This window comes from Neolamprologus brichardi, chromosome 7 (genome assembly GCF_056152115.1).
Source record: "Neolamprologus brichardi isolate AB-2024 chromosome 7, ASM5615211v1, whole genome shotgun sequence".
Classification (NCBI taxonomy): domain Eukaryota; kingdom Metazoa; phylum Chordata; class Actinopteri; order Cichliformes; family Cichlidae; genus Neolamprologus; species Neolamprologus brichardi.
In genome coordinates, this window is record NC_142110.1 from 31153454 (window position 1) to 31179715 (window position 26262).

The 26262-nt window shown below is 42.5% G+C and overlaps 2 protein-coding genes across 4 annotated transcripts in view; one reads left to right on the top strand and one right to left on the bottom strand.

Moving 5' to 3' along the window:
- Nucleotides 1-279: 279 nt before the first annotated feature.
- On the bottom strand, nt 280-8725 carry taf1c (TATA-box binding protein associated factor, RNA polymerase I subunit C). The gene is made up of 15 exons (XM_006782094.2): nt 8224-8725; nt 7693-7804; nt 7434-7483; nt 7111-7209; nt 6070-6137; nt 5733-5983; nt 5406-5534; nt 5204-5321; nt 5033-5104; nt 4815-4950; nt 4540-4668; nt 4249-4444; nt 3985-4122; nt 2130-3511; nt 280-1557 (listed from the first exon to the last, which is right to left on the bottom strand). Exons 1-15 carry the CDS (start codon nt 8338-8340, stop codon nt 1312-1314), a joined length of 3243 nt encoding a protein of 1080 aa, XP_006782157.2. The 5' UTR covers nt 8341-8725; the 3' UTR covers nt 280-1311.
- Nucleotides 8726-9494: 769 nt separating this feature from the next.
- The window catches only part of wdr7 (WD repeat domain 7), a 103720-nt gene continuing 86952 nt past the window's right edge, over nt 9495-26262 (top strand). For 2 of the 3 annotated variants that reach the window (XM_006782092.3, XM_006782093.3), the window contains exons 1-14: nt 9495-9665; nt 11985-12156; nt 12242-12348; nt 13536-13614; nt 14451-14625; nt 14751-14827; nt 15403-15522; nt 16946-17091; nt 17183-17285; nt 21742-21889; nt 22277-22392; nt 22630-22762; nt 22918-23138; nt 23920-24115. In XM_006782092.3, the coding sequence (XP_006782155.1) occupies nt 11998-12156; nt 12242-12348; nt 13536-13614; nt 14451-14625; nt 14751-14827; nt 15403-15522; nt 16946-17091; nt 17183-17285; nt 21742-21889; nt 22277-22392; nt 22630-22762; nt 22918-23138; nt 23920-24115 (1780 nt within the window). In that variant the 5' untranslated portion in view covers nt 9495-9665; nt 11985-11997. Of the gene's footprint in view, nt 9666-11984; nt 12157-12241; nt 12349-13535; nt 13615-14450; nt 14626-14750; nt 14828-15402; nt 15523-16945; nt 17092-17182; nt 17286-18202; nt 18329-21741; nt 21890-22276; nt 22393-22629; nt 22763-22917; nt 23139-23919; nt 24116-26262 lie in introns of all 3 variants that reach the window. The other variant, XM_087843488.1, reaches the window with a different exon arrangement.

Sequence of the window (26262 nt, forward strand, 5' to 3'; positions counted from 1 at the left end):
CTCCATCAATCAAACCTGAACGCAGCTCATTTCTCTACAGGCACAGCACTCGTGCACATCCAAGAATTTAAAACACATTTAAGAGCCACATGTGCAACTTTGGTGCGTTGACTCCAGTAAAGCTGGACAACCCCCCCCCCCCCCCCCCCCAAAAAAAAAACAAACAAAAACCAAACAAACAAACAACACCTTTCTCCAGCTTTTTTAACTTGGCCACCCAATTTACAACCAAATGTTCATCAAAATCAGTCGTTCGCCACCAAAAGTCAGTTTTCTTAGAAAATTTCCCGACTGACTAACAAGACCTGGAAGTTTCTGCCCGACAGCCACAAAAGAAGCTCTCTCTAAATAAAGGAAAGGTGCCTCTGTGCTTCCTTTACTACCTCCTTTCATAGAAGATACACTGGATCGTCCTTTATGGAAGGAGATGAATCATCTGACAAATAATCAAGAATGATAAGTAGTGCAGCTCATCTAAATATTAACAGCGTTTCCATTGTCTTTTAAGTTTCTGCCCTTGTTTCCCTTTAAAAGAGAAGTTGAGATTTTTGTTCACGTTAGTGGTGGTTTTATTGAGAAAATAAGTTAAATTCTGCTTAGATGTAGAAAAGTCTCAGAAACATAAATTTGGCAAAATGAGTGAGACAAACAGCTTTTTAAATAATGTACATTTAACCACACAGTAGACAGTTGATGAGAGGCGGCTGTTTGTGGGTGTGTTCATTATGACCTTCAGGAATGGTTTTGGTATTAAATATGTGAAAGTTGGATGACAGCTGTCTGGTACAGTAATATAGTCTTCACAGAATCATCTTCGTAGGCCAAAGACTTTCTGAAATACGTTTGGGTAAACCAACTTCTGGTATCTTTTTAATCATTTTTATGGAAATTATTGATACGTTAAAGGCTCTTTAGCTTTATCTAGACTTTATAGTTATAACACCCTAGCATAATTTGGGTACCAGCCCTCTCAAGTTAATTATCACCATTATTCTCTACAGCTTTAATTAATCCTGCATGTTGACCCGCTTTTATCACAAAAAGTCACATAAATAAAACAGGACCATGAGCTCAGTCAGTTGCGTGCATGCACACACACGCACAGACACACACACATACACAACTGAGGTAATAAATTCCATTCAGTCCTACCAAACAGTCTGCAGTGACTCCTCCAGACGTCACACAGGTGATCCTCCTTGATTAGCTTAGATCCAGTGTCCAAGTTTTCTAATTTCATTCCAGTGTAGCAAATCCAGGAAGCGTAATCCCAAAATCCCAAACAATACATTCCCAGACTGAGTAAACATTTCAAAATCCCATTCGAGACTTCTTCTTTGGTTGCGATGCCTGTGACAGTCGACCCTGTGAACTCTGGGACTGAGAGTAGGACTGAGACTTAGACTGAGAGGAGCCCGGCGAGTCGAAATTCATTCTGGTCAAATCCACACTGTAATTTCGGAGAGGGATGGACTGGGAGCTGCGGAGCTGAGATGAGGCCAAGAATGGATTTGTGGAGCTCCCCTCATCCAAGTAATGGCTCTGCGAAGGATCATCCTGGAAACATCAGCCAGTTAATGCGAGCATACAGGTCACAAAAGGGCATTTATTATCCATGCCTTTAGATTTAAGATATATGCCCTACGGTATATGTACTGGGGGTGGGTGGTATCAAGTTAGCATAAAAAAATACATTATATAAAGAACAGCAGTGGTCCTAAAACGAAGCCCAGAAACCCTTCTCTTCAGGTGAGAAAGAATGAAGAACAGTCAGCCAAGCTAACACACTATGTTTAAGCTGCCAGGTACTTTGAAAATAAGATTAAAAGATTTTTGCATGAGACAGTATTGTACTTTGGCTGCCAGTGGTTACCTTTAGCCACCAAACGGTCATAAAATAATCTGTTAGATGAAATGAATCCTGCCAATTTTTCATTTAATTAAATCAAGTACACATATTCTATCTAGGTCCTGTTATACAAACAATAACATTCACACCAATTTTTATTTTTCAGGTTTCTATTCTTTATGATATATGAAGAAAATTAATTAATTAGTAAAAGTATAAAATAAATCCCACTTTCTGTATGTGAGCATTTTAAATCATCTGATCTAAGACATGTTACTACCTGTGGCGCGAACAGAGATTCGAGGTAGTCGTCTGCTGGTCGTTTGCTCCTCCTCTGACTGGCTGGTGTGGAGTACAGTCCGAGTGTCTGGGTCTGAGGAAGGGTGGTGGTCCTGCTGGGGGTTTGCTGAGGGTTGCTACGTTTATCACGTTGTGGTGTGGCGGTCGGGGTGGGAGTTGGAGTTGCTGTTGGAGTGTCATTTAGAACGGTGGAAGGCGTCGCAGCCCTCGAAGTCTCACCCTCCGACATACTTAAGAACTGTGACAGCCTCCCTCTGTCCTCTGTGTCTGACCACGCCGCCTGGCTGACTCCGGAGGACCAGCCCGCAGAGTCAGAGAGGTCATCCAGCGCCGACTGGTAGCTGACAGATGAGGTAAAGCTAGCGCTCAGATTCAATCGACGTCCAGTGGCTTTCTTCGCCTCTTTTTCTTTCCTCCTCCTCCTTCGCAGAGCCTGCACCTTTGCCTCCTTGGTGAAGCCCAGCTGGTCCTTCCACCACTTCTGCCATGCCTCCTCACCCTGCCAGGAGAGGGTCAGTCGGTGACTGAGTGGATCTGTCCAGACATTCGTGTTAAACTGGTTTGGTAAGGGTACTACATGTGGAGGCCTGAGAGAGGTGGAGACCATGCTGTGAACCAGCAGTGACCGTCTGGACATGCCCGACCTCAGCTCCTTCCTCAGGCTTTGCATGCACTTATCCTGCCGTGAAGTGCCTTGATCGCCTTCAGGAATACAAAGCAGACCTTGAGTGTTGGCTTTGAAGTGCTGCAAGAGGTGTGAGCGGTGCTTATTTTCATAGGTTTTTTGCATCAGTTTCTGGAGCCAATGTTTCCATGTGACGAGAGCACCACTACTCAGCTTTACTGGAGTCTTTCTCCGAGATGCACCACTGACAATTTCCTCCACTTCAACAGCTTTATCATTCACACAGACGTCAAATCCAATTTCTTCCTCCGCCCCTGAATCATCATTGACAACAACCTGCAGCTGCATCCGCCTTCGGTTTCGGTTCATCTCTGACTCTGAATCCTCAGAGAAGCTGGATGGTTGCCGTCCTCTTTCCGGTGTTTCAGGTACAATCCTCGATGGACCCTGTGTGGGCCCAACGATGTCTTCGTCACTCGATGTCTCGGAGATGATCAGCTGAGAATCAGGTGGAAGGCTGTCAGCTGTTTTCCTTGCCCATGTTGTCATTCCTGGACGAATTTGTTGCCGAGGCTTCAGATCACCCTCCTCAGCTCGAGGTTGTGACTCGTCGGTGTCCGGCTGCTTGTGCTCCAGGATCTGATAGAAAATATCTCCTGCCTCCGTCAGCTGGAGGACACACATGCACTCCTCGCCACCACCTCCACCTTCTGCTGCCTTCTGGATGCAAGTGAGACCTGGAAACAAACAACCCAGTTAACCTCTGCAAACTCAGAAACTGTTATTATCCATCTATCTTCTACTTTAACCACCAGAACATTAAAGCTTGATGTGTGACACGGGTTAAAAAACTTCCACCTCCTCCTTGATTGTTTTAATAGATCAAATATGGAGCCTGCATTAACTGAGCTAATGTATCTTATACGTTTTTCTAACATTCATGACTAAAACTTAGAAACTAAAAGTGAAGGCTTTAATAACTCATGGGAACTGTGTTAAGTTCAGTTAGACCTTATTTAACTACATTAGATGAACCAAAACTACACGTAGCGTATTTCAGATGATGGCTAATGCCACATTATGATTATGTGACTGTGACTGGGCTACAGGTACATCTAATCAAAACCTATAAAAATTTAAGACTTTAAAGGTTCCTGCTAAATTAATTTGTAACTGATAGTTCACGTAAACTGTAGCATCATTTTCTCACCTGCGGCATATGAGGACAGTCTGTTTGTTGCAACGTCCAAGCGGTGAGGGATCTGGACTGGGAGGTGTTTCAGACTGTCTCTGGGCCTGAGCAGAGCCTGAGGAGGACCTCGACTGAAACAGGTGTCCCCTCTGCCTCCTGAACACACAGTTTCACTTTTATGTTCAATCCATATATCTATCTATCTATATCTATCTAACCATATATCTATATATAAATATATATATGAAAGTAACTAAACCATGCTGCCCCCTGGTGGCTCACCTGCATACTGCAGCATCATCATTTCTTGAGAACTCTGGGAGCTGAGCAGGACCTTAGTGGTTGCTTCGCCAGCTGACAAGCCTGACGAGGCGCAGCCAGGAACAATGTGACAGAAAATAGGTGGAGACGTCATCATGTGATCCCATTTGAGCATTGGGACGCATGGGAAGCGCTCGTCCATGATGTAGGCCGAGTACTGACAAAAAGTGAGAGAGAGGAAGGTGAAGTGGAACCGTTAACGTTTTAGCTGATTTGTTACTTCCTGTAAATCTTAAGTGATGCTGGGCGTACCTGAGTGGTGATTAGGTGGTGGAAGGAGTGGGAGTCTCCTAGATACCTGGACAGGACAAGTCTCTCTCCGCTCCGACAATCAGCGGTGCTGCTGATACGAAACAGAGTGTGGCAGGAGGCCGGACTCACCTGGAGGGACAGAAGATGAGGGCGAGGAGGAGGAGAGATGGTGAAATGAAAGAAGAAGAAGATGTTAGAGGAGTCATTTGATTTAAAATCCACTGGGGTGGAGTACAGAAGCAAAATCGCCAACGTTAACCAGCCTCCTGACTCACCCTGATGTCTGTTAGGTCCACCCCCGTCCTGTCCGCATACAGCACCACTCTCGGGTGGGCCGTGAACTCGCACCATCTCCATGGAGACTTGGCATTGAAGTACAGGTTGCTGTCCTCATGTCGCACCTTCTGCATCCTGATTGGTCAGAGGGTCAATTTTAGTTTGCGCTTCCCTTTAAACATTGTCATCTCTGAGCGGAATGCATTGACTTCCTCACCCTTTCCCCACCGTCCACAGGTTTGCGGCTCCGCTCTCGCTCGCCACCAGAACTTCACCTAAAACATGAGGACTGGCAGCACAGAGCAGAGATGATTAGCCTCACATGCGCCCCCATACACACACAAAAAAGATCCATCTCATCAACTTCACTCTTTGAACTGTCACCAACCTGGCGCTGATGCAGGTCGTGACCTCCGACGTGCTGACCACCTGGAGTGCCTGTGGCTCATTTCTCTCACTGAACCTCCAAACACCACAAAGGTAATCCGACCGCACAGCCACACAACCTGCAAAACAAACAAACAAACATCTTTAAAAATGCCTCCATGCTCCTGAAGTCATCTCCAAATATTCCCCACAGTTGCTCTCACATTCGCCAAACAGCGAGGCGGTGCTGATCTGTCTGACGGGGCCTCTAAGTGGGAAGCTGAACGGTTTGCTGCTGGTATCCACACAGAAAGGACTGCCTCTGTGGTGCTGCAGCTCCACCTTGTGAAAGTCTGCAGGTACTGTGTTAAGGGCAAGAAGCATTTTATCCAATGATAGCTGCAGCCATGGTTATGTGAAATCCTGGCTTTGACCCAGTGAGTACTTTAAAAGTGAAAGAATTTTTTTTAATGGTTTTAAGATCATTGTGGACCTAAAATATTTCTGACAGTGCTGCTTTAGAAGCTTCCTAAATCCAAACTCAAGGATACTGAGGGTATTCAGTGCAGGGTTTCCAGGATAGAGGAGGCAGCCATGCTGAGAGCCACCATCACTCTGTGAAAAGGGAACAAAACTCAGAGCACCCCCTGTGGTGCCTTCGGAGAACAGCAGGCGGTCCCTCTGCTCCGCCAGCTCATCGTACAGCAGTGAGCCGAGCAGCTCTGGAGGGATGGAGTGCACCACGTCATACAGCTGGCAGCTGTGCCGGGCCAGCTTCCGGCAGGGATACTTCTGCTCGCACCTGCGTGGGGAGGGGTAAACGTGTTTAAAATAAAACTAAAACAAAGCTTCGACATCCAGGAATTTCAACCAATCAACTCAACTCACATTTTAACCTTCAGCAAATCCAGGAAGTAGGTCACCCTCCCCATCCTCACTGCATCCTTAAAATATTTCTGCAATCAAACAGAAATCTGATGACCAACGACTGCACAGCTTTCTTCTGTGTTTATATACAAAGCACTGTAATCAACACCATAAAAGCTGCATTGTTACTATAGCCCAGAAACCAACTGGGCTATAGTAACAATGATGCTTGCTAACGAATACATCCTGACTGAGTGGATCAATTTTGGCAATGACTTAAAGAGTCGAGAAAGGTGTGCATGGTATCTGGCTCCAAGCAATAATTTTATTCTTAGAACATTAGGACCAGAAAACAAACATTTTAAGTCTGTGGCTCCAGTTTGTTTACATTTCACTGGATGTTGATTTCTGGGCCTTTGTGCATTTCCTCTTTTTCACCTGTCTTCTGCTGTAAATGGCATCAGTCCCAAAAATGCTGTAAACCTCTTTCACCTCTGTCTTCTGGCACTCTGTTAAAGTGTAGCTTTTGGTTGCTTCTGTTAAATATCTTAAAGACCCGATTAATATTTGGAGCCAAACAATGCAAATAATTTGAAACTAAACTGCCCTTTACATTAAGGTTCTATTTGTGCTGTATTAAATTTGCCAAATCATCCATCTTCTTCAGTGAATCATTCATCCTGTACTGCAGCTGGTAGTCCATATTCTGCTCCACAGCCTCAGTGAGTTCGCCAACTGCATGAACTCTACCTGCTGCAGGATCTGGATGGAGTGGCCCTCCACCTCATTGGGGGTCACAGCTTTGTCAACTGCAGCCCAAGATTGTGGTTTTGGAGTGTGTATAAACACAAATCAAGCTGAATGATATCCACTCAATCAGCGGCAAGGAAAACAGCAACTACCTTTTCAAAGGAAGAGTCATAATTTGTTCACTGTGTTCTTTTGGGCTGATAAAATAAATAATTAAATGCTCAAATGCGACACCACATTAAATGTCCATAAAATTAGGGTGTGATTTTGATCACATCTGAAGTAATTTAACCCCATTGTGACGACACCCACCTCTTTTTGCCCTTTTAGCTTAAAGGAGAAGTGTTCTGACAGAACGTTGCTCATGCAGCCGAAGGCGTCCAGGGAGTGATCCATGAAAAAATTATTCATCTAAACACAAAGAAAAGATGAGTGTTTGTTAACACGAGTCATCTGGGACTGTTTGTTCCCTTTAATGCTGATTAGAAATTAAACAGTTCTTCACTGCCCAGAAAATTCAGTTTGTTAAACTGGAAAAAATATATGAAACAAAAAATAGACAACTTAAAAATAAAACCAAACCAAAAACAAACAAAATAAAATTTTGTCTCTTTGTGATTTTATGGCTCACTTACATGCTCTGTGAAGTTCATTGGATCCGGAGGCGTCAAAGGCGAAAGAATAGCTAAAAAAAGTTAAAATTAACTTACATATATGTGGAAAAACACATTCAATTGAAGTGAAGAGTATCTGAAAGAGAAAAACTGCTCTATATTCTGGGCACACGCTTTATCTTTCCTTAGATGTTAAAATCTGGTCCTGAGCTATGACAGCTGTCACTACAGTTTATTAAGGAGTCTGAACCAGAGGAGGATCTGCTGACTGAAGACTGACCTTGTTTAGGAGCCAGGAGGGGGACCGGCACAGGCTCGACTTGACGCCACAGCTCCCCTCCGACCTGATGCCTGGATGTGAAAGTCCAGGTGGAGAGAGGACCAGAACCAACCTGAAAGCGCAACCACATCCAACACGAATAAAGTTGGAGCCTAACATTTAACACCCCCACAGTTACAGTCAAGCCACCTGCTGGGTTACAAAAAAAGAGAAAGAAATATACTTAAAAATATCTTAAGTTGTAGTTTAAACCAGAAAGGGGCCGTAACAGTTCTGTAACTCGGTAGGTGTAAACCACATGGTTGCCGATAAATAAAAAAATAAATAAAAATAAACAAAGACATTAACAGGAGAATTTGTCACACACATTACTGTGATAACTTAACCTCAGTTTAAAGACCTTAAACATAAATATTGCTATGATCTAGTATATTTTACCCCTTGAATTATCATATAAGCAAAGTTATAATTATTTTCCCCGCAGGAATGCGGACAGATCTGGAGTCACGGAATTATCCACGTGGGACCCACCTGAGGTTTGACCCGGTCGTAGCTGCCCCAGCCTCCAGCATTGTGTTTCTGCACCAAATTCGGCGGCCCGCAGTTATAAAACGATGGAAAAAGCTCCTGGGGGAACTGGTAATCCATGTTTGTTTGCTGTTAAATCATTCAAACTGCAGTCGGGTTTTCCGGTGTCCACGATGCCTGTCTGTCTCTCTGTCCGTGTTGAAGAACAAGTTCGGGCATGTTCAGCTAACGTTAGCTATCCCGCCGCCGGCAGCGAGCGCGTGTTTCTATTTATTTCCGTCTGAGCATCTTGACACCCGCTCAGAGGTGCTAAACACGATCATACATAAACACACGGGAGTCCAAAAGAGACCACGTAGACAATAAAATGTCCCCAAATGCTCAGTGAGTCCACCAACACGTGTAGACCCCCTACGACAAAACTACCGGAAGTCAAGCTTTACAGCTGGCGCCAACAACAACAACAAATACAACGACTTCCGGTTAGCTTAAAAAGACAAAAACAAAAATTCCAAACTTAAATGAAAAATGTGATGAGACTTACACAAACGAACAACGCCCCCCTCCACCCCCCCAAAATAAAACAAACAAACAAAAAACAACAACAACAAAAACAGGCGTTTAATTTTGTAGGACTATTTAAAGGAAATTCCAAGCGAGAAAACACCACATAAAACACTAAAATAAATAAAGTTGATGGTCGTTTTATGGAAAAAAATTACAAAACCCCGAGAATACCGGAAGTTTTCGGTTTCATTTCAAAAGCGAGCAAAATTTCAAAGTAAAGCTTATTTTAACCGATCGCATCAAGGCGATAGACAAGAGTCATACTTTTTTTTTTAAAAATCTGCTTTTATTGTTATTTTAGTTTTATTTACGGCGTTGTAGTTAGTTCCAGTTAAATTCAAGAGCTATTGTATTGTATTGTATATAATATCTACAAATTAAACTGAGATTGAAACTAAATACATTATTCACTATAATTTAGTGGTATTTTAATTATTACTATCATTTTGCTGTGTTGTTGTATTTAAGGCTCCATATCGCTGTCAAACTTTTCATTATTTTAGTTATTTAAAAAAAGTGTTTCTTTGAAATTTTGTTTTTAGGTGTGGCACGATGATATCACATCCAGCCATTTCATTGTATTTTATTTATTCATCCGGTTGTAGTTTTCCGCTGATTTTTGTGGATTTCTGCATTTTAGGAGCTACAACTTATAACGAATTCCCTGCGCATTTTGTTTTATTTTGTATCCGTTTACCGGATGCGGCTCCTCGGTCGTCCTATGGTCAGCTGACCGAGCACCTCTGAGCGTCTTTAGGAGAAACAGACGAAACGAGTCAAGAAACGGGTATTTCTGCATTTTATTTTCCACAGAGGGAACCGTTTACCACTCAGCCCCACTGTTAGTGGGAAATGTTCCAGTAGGGCCGCTGCTTTTGGTGAGTAAAAGACGTTTTAGCGCTATGTTTTGGTTCCGTTAGCTGCGCTGCTAACCTGGAAGTCCCGACATTGCAGGTGTAGTTTAGCCTCAGCGCCTCAGACGTCATTGCGCAGCTGGTGTGCAGCATCCTTTTAATCACTCATGGGTAGATTTAAGATCAAATGTCCGCTGCTGGTATTTTTCCAGCTGCCAGCTTAATAGCTTGCCTTGAATTAAACATCTCCGTTTTATCCAAACAGTGTTAGCTTTAAACCCGAGTGACACCAAGGTTACTGATGATGGCTTAATTATGTTTACGTTGTGTGTGTTATTTGTCTGGCTTTATTGTTCCTTTGTGTGTGGGTGACTGTCCTGAGACTGATGGTGTGTTTGTGTCAGACTGGAGCAGCTGGATTAACCTTTTTGACTCTCAATAGTAGAGGAGCAGAAATATGATGTAAAGTGAGCACGTGGCTGTACTGCCTGTAAAGACGTTTCTGATCGCGTTTCAGGGGCCACTGTTTGAGTTAATGCCAGAGTTTCTCTTCCCACTCGGGAGTTACTCTTAGTAACTCAGTTTCCAAGTCCTTCTGGTTATCAAGCTCACTATCGGTATATCCATGGCTGACCTGGTGGAAAGCATCATGAAGAATCTGCACTTGTAGGAGGAGGTCTTCCTGAACATCTCTCGTGTCCTGGGCAACAGCAGCTTAATAGTTTCCCATGAAGCACGGTTTTTTGAGCCATGACTGCAATTTGTATCCTGATATTTGTGCCACAGTTTTATTTATTCCTTTGTACAACCTCATTACTTCAGGTTTTGGGCCACCATTTAATTTGTAGATTGGTTTATGAGTTTCTGCCTCTGTTTAAGTACTTACCTCAGGGTTTTGGACCACAGATTCATTCGTTCGTTAATCTTTGAGCCACAGCTTTGGTTTGCACCTCAGTTTTTCTTTAGTGGGGATGAATGGTCTTAGTTTTCACTACTCCAGCATGGTTTAACTTTGTGAGTGTGCTGGTCCAAAGTCCTGAACTCTTGAGCTCCCACAGTGAGAGTATCAGGAGGCTCTGTTGTTGCTTTTGAGTAATCTTGTCACCTTGGAGCTAAGGGTCACTGCAATCAATACTAATGCTGATTGGAATGATTGCCTGATTTGCCTCACGCGATTAAACATGTGGTCTCCTCCAGGATGACATTGGCTCTGTTTATGGATCAATAAATGGTTTAATGGCGATCAAAAGGATGTAAAAAAAAAATAAATGTCACTTTACAAGGCAGAATCAAACTTTCTGCCCTGTTATTGCTTAACTGAAGTTGTGGTTTTTTTTAACAGTCATCTTTGCTGACTTCCAATTTGTGTTGTTCTGCATGATTGTTGTTATTTTTATCATGATTTTGTTGTGTCTCTGTATTGTGTTTTTTGAGTTGTTGTTTAAAGGAAAACTCTCTATCGCTCTTTGCATAAGATTTGTTCTTGAGTCACATCACTTGCAGAATATCCAGAGTATGATGATGATCTGCACCGAGGGACGAACTCTTCACCTTCTGCTGTCACATGTTTGAGTTTTGTTGTCTTTCCGTCTTTTAATGGAGTGTTGCTCTTACAGACTAATCCAGAAAACATGAAGCTTACTGCACCACACAGCTTGTTTTGTTGGCAGAGCAAGCATTTTTTCATTATCACTTGATCGTATTCATTTCATTGTGGGAAACCAAAGTTATGATTTCAGATTAAAATTATATTTATTGTGCAGACCTGCTACAGAACAAAGCTAAACTGGAAGCTGTCTGTTTGCATATGAACTGTTATCTTTAAATCTAAATTTCATATTTGTTGCAAACCTTTCTTCAGACTGACAGCAGCCATCCTCAGGCTTTCTAACAGTGATACCTGCAGAGGGAGAGCTGCAGAGATCGCAGGGTGTGCTTGGGTAGATTTATCTCACTGCTTTAGTAACTTATTACAATTTGGACTGTAAATATAAACACACTCAAAGATTTGTTCCTGCAGAACAAATTTTTAAACTTGTCAAGTTTAAAAAAGTATTCCCATGTGAAATGGGTCATAAATGATCATTTCAGTAGTATTTTAGCTGTTTGAGATTTAATCCTGGTTCTGATTGGTGTCCTTAGATATTCAGCTTTATTTGCTGGAGTAAAATCAAACTTCCTCCAGATTGTTGTGCATGAACATGAGATCCAAAACGCACCAATCAAAACTGTTCCAGGTTGCTGTTAACCAGGAAGTCATTCAAACATGTAAATGTTGCTAAAACCATTAAGCTAAGGCAGACTTCTGCCACACTTAAGCCTCATTGTTTCCTCTGTTTCTAGACACATCACCATAATGTCGGGGAACAACTTGGTTCTACCCATAGTGCTCTGGGGCCGCACAGCTCCCACACATTGCATCAGCAGCCTGCTGGTGATGGATGACTTTAGCACCATCATCACCGGCTGCCACGATGGACAGATCTGTCTCTGGGACATGACGCCTGAGTTGGAGGTGAGTGTTTGTCCTCCAGCTTTATTCAATCTGCTTCTCCTCCTCTCATCAAACACTCTGCTCCTCTCTTATTTTTCCTGCTCAGATTTGTCCCAGGGCAATGCTGTTTGGTCACACAGCCTCCATCACCTGCCTGTCTAAAGCGAGTGCATGCAACGACAAACAGTACATCGTCAGTGCATCTGAGAGCGGGTGAGCAAGCGTGAAGCGTGCTTCTATGAGACTTCTTTTTGCTAACTTTTATATAACACGTTCATGTGGGTTGTATGTACAGTTGCAGTGTGTACACCTTTCTTTTCTTGTGATTTTTTTTTTATTTTTTTTTAAATTGTGTCTTAAAGTATTTTCATTTCAGTGCTGTGGCTCAGTTGCAGAAAGATTTGTCAAAATAGTTTTGGGAATAAACTCTGAAGACTGGTATTTAAATTTGAGCCTTTTCATCCTAAATATGTGTCACATCTGCCCTAATTGTTATGCCTGTACAGTGGTTACATGTTACAGACAAACTGTATAAACGACAGGTTTTGGGACTCTAATGTGGTCCATTTATTTGTAAAGTCCTATACTGAGACTTTATTACCTTTTGCATTTTGGTTTATTGGAGCCAGAAGTCCACATATTTGGATGAAAGGGTGGAGTACGGGGCTTTTACAGATGGAACTGGCAGACACGTGCATCTGCTAATAGATCAATAACACACTGATCTGTTAATGACCTGTTAACAGATGGGTGTACTGTGATCCTTATAAAAAATAAAGCGCTCCATAGAGGCAGAAACTGTTCTCTGTAACAGTCTGTAAAGTCCTGTAAACTTGGGTCTTTTAATATGGGAGTTAATAAGCGACTGACTCACTTATGGACATAAAAGGAACTGCACTCTTTGGATTTATTTCTCAGTCTCAGAGGTTGCTGCTTGCCTGCTGTGAGGATTTTTTGTAGGAGGTTTAGTTTGGACAGGGTGATAAAAGTTAAAAACAATGAAATAAGTCATTACAACATATAAATTAAATTAAAACATTAAATTTTTTAAAGCATAACTTCTAAGCCAGCTCTGAGCCAAACTCCAACAAATGCATAAGTGTGTGAAATACTAAAAAGTCTGAGAGGAAGGCACTGGTGCAGGACAGCACATCAGTGGTAAATGTGTATTAGACTGCCTGACTTCACCTCCAGTCATTTTCAGAGCTGGAGGTTTTTGAGATGAGGCATTGTTGGTGTATGAAAGGGACCCTCTCATGTACTGCAACCACTGTGGTTTTCTAAAAGAATGCAGTCCATTTTACTACAACCATAATTAGCTTAAAAACAGATTAGGCTTCTGTGTATGAGGAAGCTCTTCAAAGTACATAATGTGTGACAGCAGCTTGTTGCCCTTACAGGGAGATGTGTCTGTGGGACGTGAATGACGGACGCTGTATTGAGTTCACAAAGCTGGCATGCGCTCACATTGGCATACAGGTAACACACACACACACACACACACACACACACACACACACACACACACACACACACACACACACAAATGCAGTGAATGATCATCAGACATCAAGATGTTAAACAGTACACTTACATAGCACTGATTCAGCCTCGCCTTATCTATTCAACCCAAATACAGTCTGATTGGTTAATTATGTCAGATGTTTTCTACTTGGCTTCTTTTTTTATGGTACCAATAATAATAATAATAATAATAATAATAATAATAATAATAATAATGGATTGCATTTATATAGCGCTTTTTTAGGCACCCAAAGCGCTTTACAATACCACTATTCATTCACTCTCACATTCACACACTGGTGGAGGCAGCTACAGTTGTAGCCACAGCTGCCCTGGGGCAGACTGACAGAAGCGAGGCTGCCATATCGCGCCATCGGCCCCTCTGGCCATCACCAGTAGGCGGTAGGGTAAAGTGTCTTGCCCAAGGACACAATGACCAGGACAGAGAGAGCTGGGGGATTGAACCGGGAACCTTCTGGTTACAGATGAGCTTCCCAATACTAGTGTAAACTAGTATTTACTGTAGGGTTTTTATAATGAGAACATACAAAGGGAATGGTCGTGCTCTTTCCCTAAGCTTTAAGGTGTATTTCCCTTTTCCCTGAAAAAAGGGGAAAAAAGCTCAGGTGGAAAAAAAAAAAAGCTGAAAAGTATTTAACCAGCACACAAAAGCCTAATATTACCTTCAGGAAAAAGTAGAGACCAAAATTAAGCCACAAGGTGACTGAAAAGACCTTTAATCCAGATCATTTCATCTTCACTCCCCTCCTCCTTCTCTGCCTCCTCTTCAGTACTACCAGTTCACCATCGGCACTCAGAGGGAGGGGCGTCTCCTTTGTAATGGCCACTACCCAGAAATTTTGGTGGTGGATGCCACCAGCCTGGAGGTCCTGTACTCGTTGGTGTCTAAGATCTCTCCTGACTGGATTAGCTCTATGAGCATCATCCGATCCCATCGCACACAAGGTGAGAGTTTCCCTCAGGTTCACTGCTTTGAATGTTAGCTTGCAGACTGCCCTGCACAAAACATCATCGCTGTGGACTTCTTCATGTTTGTACTTGTGAATAAGCTATGTTCTGTCTCTCTGCAGAGGACACGGTTGTGGCGGTGTCAGTGACGGGCATCCTGAAGGTCTGGATCATAACACCTGAGGTCAGCAGAATGCAGGTACATCTCCATACAGGTGTTTATTAAAACGCGCATCAGGCTTCAGTTACACCATCGTAAATGAAGCTGTAAATAAAGTAAAGCTAAGAAAACACAGACCTCCCCAGTCCCTACTTAGATTAGAATATCATAGACTGTATATAAAAGGTAGATGTGGCCAGCTTGATGTCACCCATTGGTTTCTGGACAGTTTTAAAAAGGTACCAGCATTTAGTGGAGGTCAGGCCTAACAAGTTTACTAGTGTCTGTTTCAGCATACCTGTCGCACCCCTAATTTTAAAGTACTATAATCTGATGGAGGAAAGTGTCAATAGTCTAAAACTGTTTATTGCAGCAGGCTGCAAACATGTTTATTTCTGATATAAAGTTGGACATTTAAACATGAGAGTCTGTGGAGAGTCGCTCACTTTTGGAGCCAGCCTCAAGTGGACGTTAGAGGAACTGTAACTTTTGGCACCTGAGCCCAGGGGGTTGTTTAAAAATCAAGGAAAAAAATGCTTCTTTTCTGTGTCTCCAGCATTGATGCATGGCTCTGCTCAGGATCTAACTTGTAATTTCTTTGTCTGTTTTTTCAGGACTTGGACCCTGTGTTTGAAGAGGAGTCCAAACCGATCTACTGTCAGAGTTGCCAGAGCATCTCCTTCTGCACCTTTACTCAGAGCAGCCTGCTGGTCGTGTGCTCCAAATACTGGAGGGTAAGAACCTGCACGAACCACTCGGGGGTTGTTTTTGCTGGCATGATGGTCACAGTGGTGACTGAGCGTGCTGAAATGCTCCTGTGTCAGGTTAACTATTTTAAACTGATCAAAATAGATTGAACAAAGTTGGTAGAGTGAAAGAAAGGTTATCATGTAATACCATTTTAGCCAATCACATGAAGCCTGTACTATGTAGCAGGTAACTCGAGGGTTACCCTTGGGTTTTCTATACTATGAAGATGGTTTACTTCTTACTGGGTAAATCATTATGGTTTGCTCCACCTGCTGTTGGAGCAGTGCAGTGTACCTGTTGTACAGAGAAATGAGTTTTATATGTGCAGCTTTTTAAGTCATACCCTACTAAAACCAACGAATTAACCCAAACTTTGTGTCAACTGTGCATGTATTAAGGTGGTGATTTAGGAAATGTATAAAATGTTGTCATACTTGATTATAATCTGCTGGTAAACCTCTTTTATTCTGCTGGAAGTGCAGCCAAAAGAAACCAGGAGAAACTCTGTACTGTGGTCCCTCATTTATCGCAGGTGTTACATTCTAAAAGTAACCCGCGATAGGTGAAATTCGCGAACTATCCAGCTTTTTTACAATTATTATAGATGCTTTAAGGCTGTAAAACCCCTCACTACACACTTTATACACTTTTCTCAGACAGACATGAACATTTTCACACTTTTCTCTCCTGTTTAAACACTCTCAAAGTTCAAACCTTCGTAGAAAAATAAGTCATGTATTATAGAGGAAACAAGAAGAATGAGTTGATTAAAGCTTGACTTACTTTACTGTTTTGTTTCGCTTAATGCGCTTTATGATCCGAAAAACACGGTAACTTCTATCTTCCTTTAGCATGTCCAGAATTCCAACTTTTTGTGCGATGGTTAGCAACATTTTGTCGACATTGTTGTGTTTGTTGGGGAGAAAACTTACAAAGATGCAGTACAGCTCTTCACTCACACTGCTAGCGATCGCAGATTTATGCAAATTTGACAAGCTGAACGCATTCTGTACTGGACAGGAGACACAGCACGGAGGAGATTGATTGACTATGGTCTACAGCCGATCAGGACGCAGCACACAATGTGCTGTTACCCCCCCCCCCCCCCCCCCCCCCCAAAAAAAAAAAAGAAAGAAAACAAAAACAAAGAAACAACCATATATAATAAAATCCGCGAAATAGCAAGGCCGCGAAAGGTTATAGCGAGGGACCACTGTAAAGAGAAACACCAATCAGAGTATTAAAAACTGCTCAACCACTGAGCTAAACATACACTGAGGATTTTGACAATTTTCCAGCCCTACTACCACAGCGGAGTGCTGATGGTTCTCTACAATATCATCACACAGCAGTCTGAAGTCTTGGCCTGGTCAGATGGTTATGTTAATGAATTTTTGTCTGTCTCAGGTGTTTGATGCGGGCGATTACTCCCTGCTCTGCTCGGTGTCCAACGACAACGACCAGTCCTGGACGGGAGGTGAGTTCATCGCCGCGGACAAAGTCATCATCTGGACCGAGGATGGCTGCAGCTACATCTACAAGCTGCCAGCCAGGTAAGCCTGCCGCTCATCTGTCATTACTGCAGGAAAAAGACAGGTTCATCGTCATGACAATTTAACCTAAACATGTCTTTGTGTTTCTTAGCTGCCTGCCTGCTAGTGAGCATTTCCGCAGTGACGTTGGGAAAACCAAAGAAGGTTCGATCCCTCCGCTGGTGTACAGCATCGCTGACCGCTCAGACAAACAGGTGAGTCCTCCACCCGCCTCAGATTGCATGCGCAGGGAGGAAGACGGGAGATTTAACGATTTGATACCAAGTAAATACAGGGCCAGTGTTGCAGATATAGCTACTGATACCGATGCTTTGAACTTATAAGGCAGCCTCTGTTCTTTAAATGGTTTATAGACTATAAATAGAATAGACTTGACGGGGGCGTCATTTGATTAGTTTAAAAAACTAAACACAGTTTGAGAATAACACAGGTAAAACAACATTATTATTATTATTATTGTTATTAAGACATGTTTAAGCTAAAAACTTTTTACTGCATTTCAGCATTGAGCCTCCATCAGGAAATGTATTTTCACAACTAAAAGTTATGAACTCCAGTTATTCACATTGACTTTCAGTAGTCGGTAAGTCAGCAAACCTGTAACCTTATTGTGCAGCAAACCAGCAGGCCTGTCCTGCTTTTAGCTATGTAATGCCAACCTAACGTGGTACTAGCTGTCTGCTCTGCAATAATATTGATAAATGTGGTTCTTGAAGTCTTCAGGCTGCTTTGTCTTGTCTATATGATTTATTCTATGTGAGGTTCACTTCATGCACATGGATTCAAGATTACAAAAAGCCAGCAGAGATCAGTCAAGTCCAACAACAGTTGCAGACATGACCTGTCGTTCCAGGCGGTAGCTCGTCCCTGTTTCCCCTTTATTCCTTTAAAGCTTTTAATTTGAAACCGCTGCGGGAAATGTAAATGAAAGATCTCATCTTGATCCGTGTGCATGAACCTGACTCTGTCTGTTCCTTTCGGGTTTAATTTCCTCATTTTTTTTCATGTGTGTATTTATAATTTGTCATCTTGTTGGTATTAATGTGTTGTCTGTGCCTTTTTTGTTACTTTTGCTGTTTCTACCTTATGCTCCCTCCCTCGCTCCTCTCAGAGGGAAGGAGAGGGAGGTGAGGAGGAAGAGATGGTTTTGGAGGTGAAGTGCTTCCCTCCCAGCGGGTACGACTTGGAGCTCTACACCCCAGAGCCGTTATTCCACCACCGGCCTCTAGAGGCACCTGTAAGCCCAAGAAAAATACATGGTGAAAGCGAAGGCAGGAAGAAGAAGGTTTCACTGTCATGGCTAAGCTGCAAAAGCTACAAGAGGCAGAATAAGAGTTTTTAGAATTGTATTCCTTACTTTGGAGAAGCCAGAGCTGAAAAATGCTCGATTAATCTTTCTTTCGAGCTAATTTTTGATATAAATTATTCTTAGGGTTCTTAGGGTCCAGGTGGGGTCAAAAAGATATTATTTTGAAATGCTTGGAGCATTTACAAACTGACTTTGGGACTTTGCAGCTCATCCAGAAAGTGACAACCAGGTGAGAAGAGCGAACTGTGAGAACAGCAGTGAAAATGTTGATGTCAGCTCAGTGGCTCACATTCTTCAGCTCACTCTTTTCAGCCGTAAAAAACACACCATCCCATCTCATCAGGGGGTGCAAAAGTCCTTTATACACTAGGTAAAGACCCAACACTATTAGAGGGAAAACCTTAACAATCAGAACATCCGCTATGACCAAACACTTGGCAACAGTGGAGAGGAGGAACTGCTTTTTAACAAGAAGAGATCTCCAGTCGGACCAGGATCATGGTGCAGGTCTCCGATTGGTGTAGCCATTTCCGGGTTCAAATGTGCCTTCAGTTCTTAAAAGCAAGCAAACACTTAGGCACCACTAAGACAAATGCTTTTGATTGGTTAGTGAAGTTTGGCTTGTTGACATAGTGATGTGGTGCGTGGTGGGCAGATGTTTCCAAAAAAACAGATGATCCTGATGTGCCATTTTACTTTGGGAAAATCTTGGAAACACTTTTAAATCTGCAGTACGAGAGTGACTGAGAGTGTTGGGATACTGTGGGTCTATACGAGGCCTGTAAGATGTAATGGGACCTGATCATTCAGGACTTTGTTTATCAGAAGAATATACGGAATTTTATATATTTGAAAGCGTAGACTAATTCCTGATGTCAGCGAAGCTGTGGCTTAGGATGTACATAAAATGGCAGTGGTCCAAGAATGAGTCCTTGAGGAACGCCATCATAATAGAAAATACTAGAAATGGTAAAATCTGTAAGTTTGCTAGGAAAACAAACCAATGACGGCTGCTGTTTTGCTTGGAAGAGGTAATTGGTTGTTTTGAGAGTGAGCTGCTGAGTTGATGACTATTTGAGTGAACTGCCTGTTTTTGTTTGCTCCGCTCTTTGTTTTCCTTCCTGCCTAACCAACTGATGGACTGAACTCACTCTGGTTCACCTGGTTTCACGCTCTCCTCCCACTAAAGCAAAACTCGTCCTCCAAAAGCACCATCACCCTCCTCATCTGTCTTCATGCTGATGAAGATGCATGCAAAGTCCCCCAAGCTGCTTTCTAAGCAAATAATGACCCGCTGAGTCCCGGAGGTCATAACAAACCAAAGGCGCACAACGGGTCAGCCACAGTCAAACAGCCAAAAACTCTACGTTATTTGTGAGGTGTTGATAAATAATAAAAAAAGGTATTTAGCTTTGATGGGAACAGCTTTTTTTCCCCCTGTTAGGGAAGCTACAGAGTGGTTGCTATAATTACCAATGTCCTTTATTTGACAAATGTCTTTGTTTTCTTTTATATGTCTACATTTTCAATAACACAGCAAAAATGTGGTTATTATCTTGGCATAATGGAAAAGATGGCCATGGTCCACATCAAATGCAAAACATTTCATTGAAGTGAATACCAATTTTTTTTGGTACTTTTACAATAATGCTTTTTAAAAAATGTGACACATAATTGTAATATGGTGCACAGAACTCGCAAACATAACCAAAGCCAGCGTAAGCTCCAGCGCTAGGGCCAACTTCATATGATCACCACCAGCTAAATAAATAATCCAAATATAAAATGTAATTTTATATTCATCTGGTGTGATACAATATTTAATGTGATATAATAATAAGTTATTTACTGTAAATAACATTGTGTTGCTCAGGTAAACCCAGTTTGACATTTGTCAGGTCAGCCGCAATGAAAAGTGTCATTCTGAAAGAATGAAGTTGATCTAGAATGAGAGATTTTCTAAACTAAAATCAGATTTTTGATTTTTATGGCCAAATTTCCAAAGCTTTTTTGTTCCATCATCCTTGGTCTAAAATTCTCTTTTCTGGTTGGCCTTTAATTTGAACTATGTACAGGAAGTGTTCAGTTTTACTAACTAAGAGAAGAGTAACTCGTAACTTCAGAATTTACAAATTAATTTTTTTAGTAGTGACATTAATTCTGTACAGTTTTGCTCACTTTTTTTCTTTTTGCATTAAATATTAAGATAGGTTAAAAGAAATTCAGGTTACATGTCACAGAACTCTGAATATTGTGTTTCTAGTTATCCAGATGAATGAGGTGCAGTGGGTGGGTGTCCGGTCTCTGTTTTTCTTGCTTCCTCTCTGGTGGTTTTTGCTGAAAACTTAAACTCTCCTTGCTGTTTAATTGTTTGCATCTTTAGTGAAAGATGTGGTTTGGTTTGCGTGTGTTTGTGTGATATTTGGTGGCACTTTGCATACCCTCACTGCTCGTCCACAGCGCTCAGATGAGCTGAACTAACCGATCGTTCTTCACCCCCTCAGCCATTACGCAGTGACGCTACGCCCGCAGGTTCACCGGCTTTCATCATCGCAACCCCCCCCACACGCCTGCCAGCAGCCCAAACTGCACTTTGAGACTTGTTCTCGCACTGCTCGTCACATTAATCAGTCTTCACTCTTTATTACTTCATGTATTGATAATAGATGTAAGTCAGCCCAGTTTTGGTTAGTGGTGGATTGCTTGTGTTTTTTAGGCAGTAAACGCTCTGCTGCCCTCCTCCCATCTCCACCATTTTCAGTAATCTTTGGATTTTTTTTTTTTTTTTAAATAGTATGAAATGCTAAAGTGTGATTCCAGTTGTGTTTATTCTCTCCCGGAGAGGTCAGTTTTATCCTGATGTCCAGAATTATTGAGCCAAGGAACAGAATCTGCTCAGATTTTTGGTGATACTCAACCAAACTCATGTCATCTTTGACTCTGCTCTACAAATTTTTACTTCAGAGCCTCGTATCAGGCTCTCATATAACCAAGAGATGGCGCTGAGACAGCCATCCATGAGTTCGGCTTATTCCATCCCAGAGTTACAAAACAAAAAAACAGTGGTTGGAGCGCTTGTAGATCAGAGATGTGTGGTTCTGCTTTTCTGCAGTTTGCTGTGTGTTGTTGTTTGAAGACAACCTGAGAGCAAAACCAACCATTTCAGCTTCACTTGGCTCTTAAATTTAAGCTCAGCTTACAAGTTCAGCATATTCCAGTATTGGTGGAAGTGTTCTGGTCAATTGGAGAGCCTTTAAAGATGTTTTCCAGCTGTCACCGGGGAGCTTTGAGGCGTCACATCTTGTTGGTGTTGACATGTATTTTTTCCTGCCTTCCTCCAGCTCCTCATCTGCCCTCCTGTGACCCGCTTCTTCTTCAGCCGGAGGGAGCCCTTCCATAAGCTGCTGATCCAGGGTGACTCGGCGGGCAGAATGACCCTGTGGAGCATCCCGGACACCTCGCCTCTGCAGCCACAGTCCACCTCCACAGGTAAGGAAGAGGGGAAGATGGCGAGGTTTCTCCGGTAAAAGTCTTTTCATAAAACTTTGCTGTTTTTCTTGAACTTCAAAGCTCAGCATGACGTTACAATGATCTCTTTTGTTTTGAGCTATAAAGCAGCCCATTGTTAACGAGTTGGTACTAACGGAGGTTGTTTTTAGTTTGTTGGTCCAAAAATACAAACAATCAGAAAAACTTGATTCATAGAGTTTCTTTTCTTAAGAAAAATGTGGAAGAGAAAAAAGAAAAGCAGCATAGGTCCCCTTTACAAGATGCCTGATTGCATTGTTCAACTTTCTGGAGAGCTTCCTCTTCATCCTCAAGTCCTTCAGAAGGCTGATCTCTAAACGAGTCCTTTGTCTGTTTGTATCACTGCAGAGCTGCAGGTGTCATTCACCATCAGCCTGCAGGAGGCGTTTGATAAGCTGACCCCAGTGTCCTCGGGGATCATCGACCAGCTCAGCGTCCTGCCAGGCAAAGACGAACCCATTAAGGTCTGAACACAGAAATGTTCTCATTAAATTATAAAAGAAGTTGTTTTAAAGATTCAAAATATTCTCACAGAGTTGAAAACTTTCAAAAATGAAAACAAACGTGTGTGTTTGTGTGTGCGACGTCCTTTTATTATGTCCATCAACACGACCCCAAAATAACCTCTTTTGTGAGCACGTGTGCGATGGGGTCTACACAGTGGGGAAACTCTAAGAGAGTGTGTGTGTGCTTCACCTCAGGTGACAGCCAGCGTCTACATCCCCTCTCAAGGGCGCCTGGTGTGCGGGAGAGAAGACGGCAGCATCATCCTCGTTCCCGCCACTCAGACGGCCATCGTCCAGCTGCTGCAGGGCGAGCACATGCTCAGGAGAGGTGAGAGAAACAAACTATACAGACACACTAACAAATTCAGGGAAGTTTTGTTTCAATTTGACTCCTTTTACATCAGTTAAGATTCATTTTCATGCCCATTTCTAGTTTTAGTTGACTTTAAAAACCTTTGACCTCTGTGTCGGTCTGTTCTGCAGGCTGGCCGCCTCATCGCACCCTACGAGGCCACCGCAACAAGGTGACCTGCGTCCTGTACCCATACCAGGTCTCGCCACGCTACGACCAGCGCTCGCTGGTGTCTGGGGGAGTGGACTTCTCCGTCATTGTCTGGGACATTTTCACCGGGGAGATGAAGCACATCTTCTGCGTCCACGGAGGGGAGATCACGCAGCTCATCGTTCCGCCAGAAAACTGCAGCGTAAGACCGCCACTGCATGGGTCTATGTCTGCGTTCAGGCTTTGTTCTGTCGTCTCTGCAACATTGTTTGACATTAGATTTAAATGTTACGAGGTTACAGTCGTCATCGTTACTGTGGAAATAAGTTGAGACCTTTGTGCTGTTGTGGTTTCAGAAGCCCACCTGAAACTACACAGAGAGGACTTCGTATTGTTTACATGACATTAAAATAAATGGTTAGAGATGTTTTGCTGCCATGGAAATCACAGTAATGCTGTTGAGTACAATGGCTGAGCTGTTACACACACAAGCTTTAATGAAGACATCAGATGGGCTTCTTCTCATTCTTTTAATAGTAAAGGGTACCTATTGTAACTGTTGCTCATTTCCTGTCACATATGTCCTGTTCTAATTTGGTTCTTCATATTAAAGTAAACTGTGAGGCGGACGCTCAGGATGCTCTAATCAGTTTCACATAGTTTGTTTCTACTCTTGACTCTACTTGATGTCATAGAGAGCAGATATCTTTTTTTAACCAGTGATATCTGACTCCAGAGATCAGAAGACCTTTGCAGCAGTGCAGTCACTAATGACTAAAAAGGGTCATTCCATTTAAATTCAATCAAATCTGACATCTTGAGTGGTTTTAAATGCTTCGAAATCCTTGAAAATAAAATAATGTTAAACGATTCAGAGGCCGTATTGAGTTTCTACTCTGACTTATTGTCTGCTAACCTCTCGGTGACCTGCAAGCGCTTCTTCAGATTCTCTGCCTCACCTTCCTGCTGTGTTTCCTCTGCAGACTCGGGTGCAGCACTGCGTCTGCTCGGTGGCCAGCGACCACTCTGTCGGCCTGCTCAGTCTCCGGGAGAGGAAGTGCATCATGCTCGCGTCGCGGCACCTTTTCCCCATCCAAGTCATCAAGTGGCGCCCGGCAGACGACTACCTGGTGGTGGGCTGCTCTGACGGCTCTGTGTACGTCTGGCAGATGGACACAGGTAAGAACCAGAGGACCAGGAAGGAGGTGTTTTCACTGTACTAGAACATGGAAACCTTATGACTGTTAAGATACCGATCATAATAATCTATATTAGCCTGTTTGTTAGCTCAAAGTAAAACCTTGGCGAGCTGCTACCAAGGCTGAAAGGTTCAGGTTTGCAGTTTCCTCCTACTTCTAGTCTTAATGCTAAGCATGCATTAAGGGCGGCGGGGGGGGGGCGTGGGCGCGTGGGCGTGCTCTCTGCAGTTCACCCAATGACCACTAGACACTGGCTTCAAAAGAGTTAGTCTTCATACACTGATCAAATAATTAATACAAGCACTTTTCCTAAGATTCACATCCATATTCCAATAAACGTATCAGATAGCAGCTTGGGGCTCAGTATATTGGATAGGGATACTTTACCATGCAGACTAAAGAGTCAAACACAACCAACCTTCTGACTAGTAGATAGCTGGTCTGCCTCCTGAACTACAGCCACCTAATAATCCCCCAAAACTCATATTTGTGCCTGATGAACAGGCTCCCTTGTGTTGGCTGAACAATAACTTGGCTCTCGTCCAACAATAGCTCCAAAAAGTCAACATGGCAGCTACATCCTTTGTTTTTTTTTTTGTTTTCCCAGTTATCCTAATTTGAGCTCTGTGCTTAACAATATCCATCTTATCATCCTGACATGAAGAAACGAAGTGAACATGTTCCTCTGTACCTGCTAGCTCCTGTGCAGTCTGCACCATGTGGCACAGCATAGAGGTAGCATTAACTTGAATGATGACTGGGTACTGGAACAGACCAGGTGTAGGGGTGTGTGTGTGTGTGTGTGTGTGTGTGACCTGAATGAGCTGTAGTGCTGGGAAATTGCAGGGTATCTAAGTGTGAAATTAAGGAAGGTGTGTGTGTACTCAGGCGTTAGACATGTAATGGGGCCATGGCTCATGGGCCTTCATCACTCACACACACACCTATACACACTCAGGTATAATGGTGCCACTTCTCCTCTCACTCAATACCAGAGCCAATACTGATGTCAGCTCTGTCTGCAGCTAATGATGTCTCTATAAAGCCCGTCTCTTTCTGTAAAGGTGGAGAATTGTTACACTGGAGAAGATCGTCTGTGACCTGAATCATATTCAAGAGACTATAGATAATGATTGTGAGTCTGAGATGGTGTGAGAGAGATTGGAAGATTGATATAAATAAAAGGAGAGTGCAAGGGCAAGAGGAGGGAGACTGATGGAAACAGAAGGCGAGTCTGTGTGATGAGAATGAAGAGAGAGCGTGAGAGAGAGAGGCTGAGATAAAACCATCGATGTGTCAGTTCATCCTGACGATGCCGTACAGGGTCGAGGTCAGAGCTCAGTGCAGTTCTGAGGCCCTGCGAACACAACACAACACGACACCTACTGTTCTGTCAAAGTTGAATCAAAACCATTGAGCTTCCCACAAACAAAGTGTGTTGGAAATCCTTAAAGTTTAGGGTTGAGTTGAAGATTTCAGAGATCACTATTGGAGCTCTTCATGGTCAAATTTCTACTTGGTATTAACGAACTGCTTCATCCATATGTAGCTCCTGGGTCTCTGAGCTCAGGGAAATGTTGGCTGTAGCTGCGCCCAATTTGCAGAACTCTCTTTTTTTAAAAGAAGCTTAAGACCCACCTGTGTAGGATTGCTTTAGTTTTATCCAGTGTAAAGCGTATTTTCTGTTTATTCAGATGAAATGACCTTTTACAGTGCAAGTGGTTCAATTAATTGATTGGGTGGTCAACAGATGACAGGCATTTTTTTAACATACTTTTAATACAATCTTGTTTTGAAGGAAATTACACTGGACATTTTTACCGTTTCCAATTTACTGATAAAAAGATCAGTGCAGGATGAAAATTGTTTTACAAAACTCTGGCTCCTTCTATTGAATGTTTTTCTCTTGAAACGTCTCTTGAGATATTTTAGGTTTACTTACTGTTTTACATGTAAATTTTTTATTTTATTTCTGTCTGCTTAAAACACAACTCCTTTGTTTACTTATGGATCTACTATGACACGTTTGTCATTTAAAAATTCGAAATTTAGTTAAATGTAAAATTGATTTTTTAATAAAGGGCTTGTAATACACTGCAAGAATTTTCTTTTTAAAACTGCATATGA

Excerpts from the sequence above, each read along its gene's own strand:
- taf1c (XM_006782094.2), bottom strand. The coding sequence starts at position 8,340 with ATGGATTACCAGTTCCCCCAGGAGCTTTTTCCATCGTTTTATAACTGC. Across the intron at positions 6,138-7,110 it reads AGCTAAAAGGGCAAAAAGAG|AAATATTTTAAGGATGCAGT; the intron begins GTGGGTGTCGTC and ends GTTTGATTGCAG. Across the intron at positions 3,512-3,984 it reads ACTGTCCTCATATGCCGCAG|GTCTCACTTGCATCCAGAAG; the intron begins GTGAGAAAATGA and ends GTTTGTTTCCAG.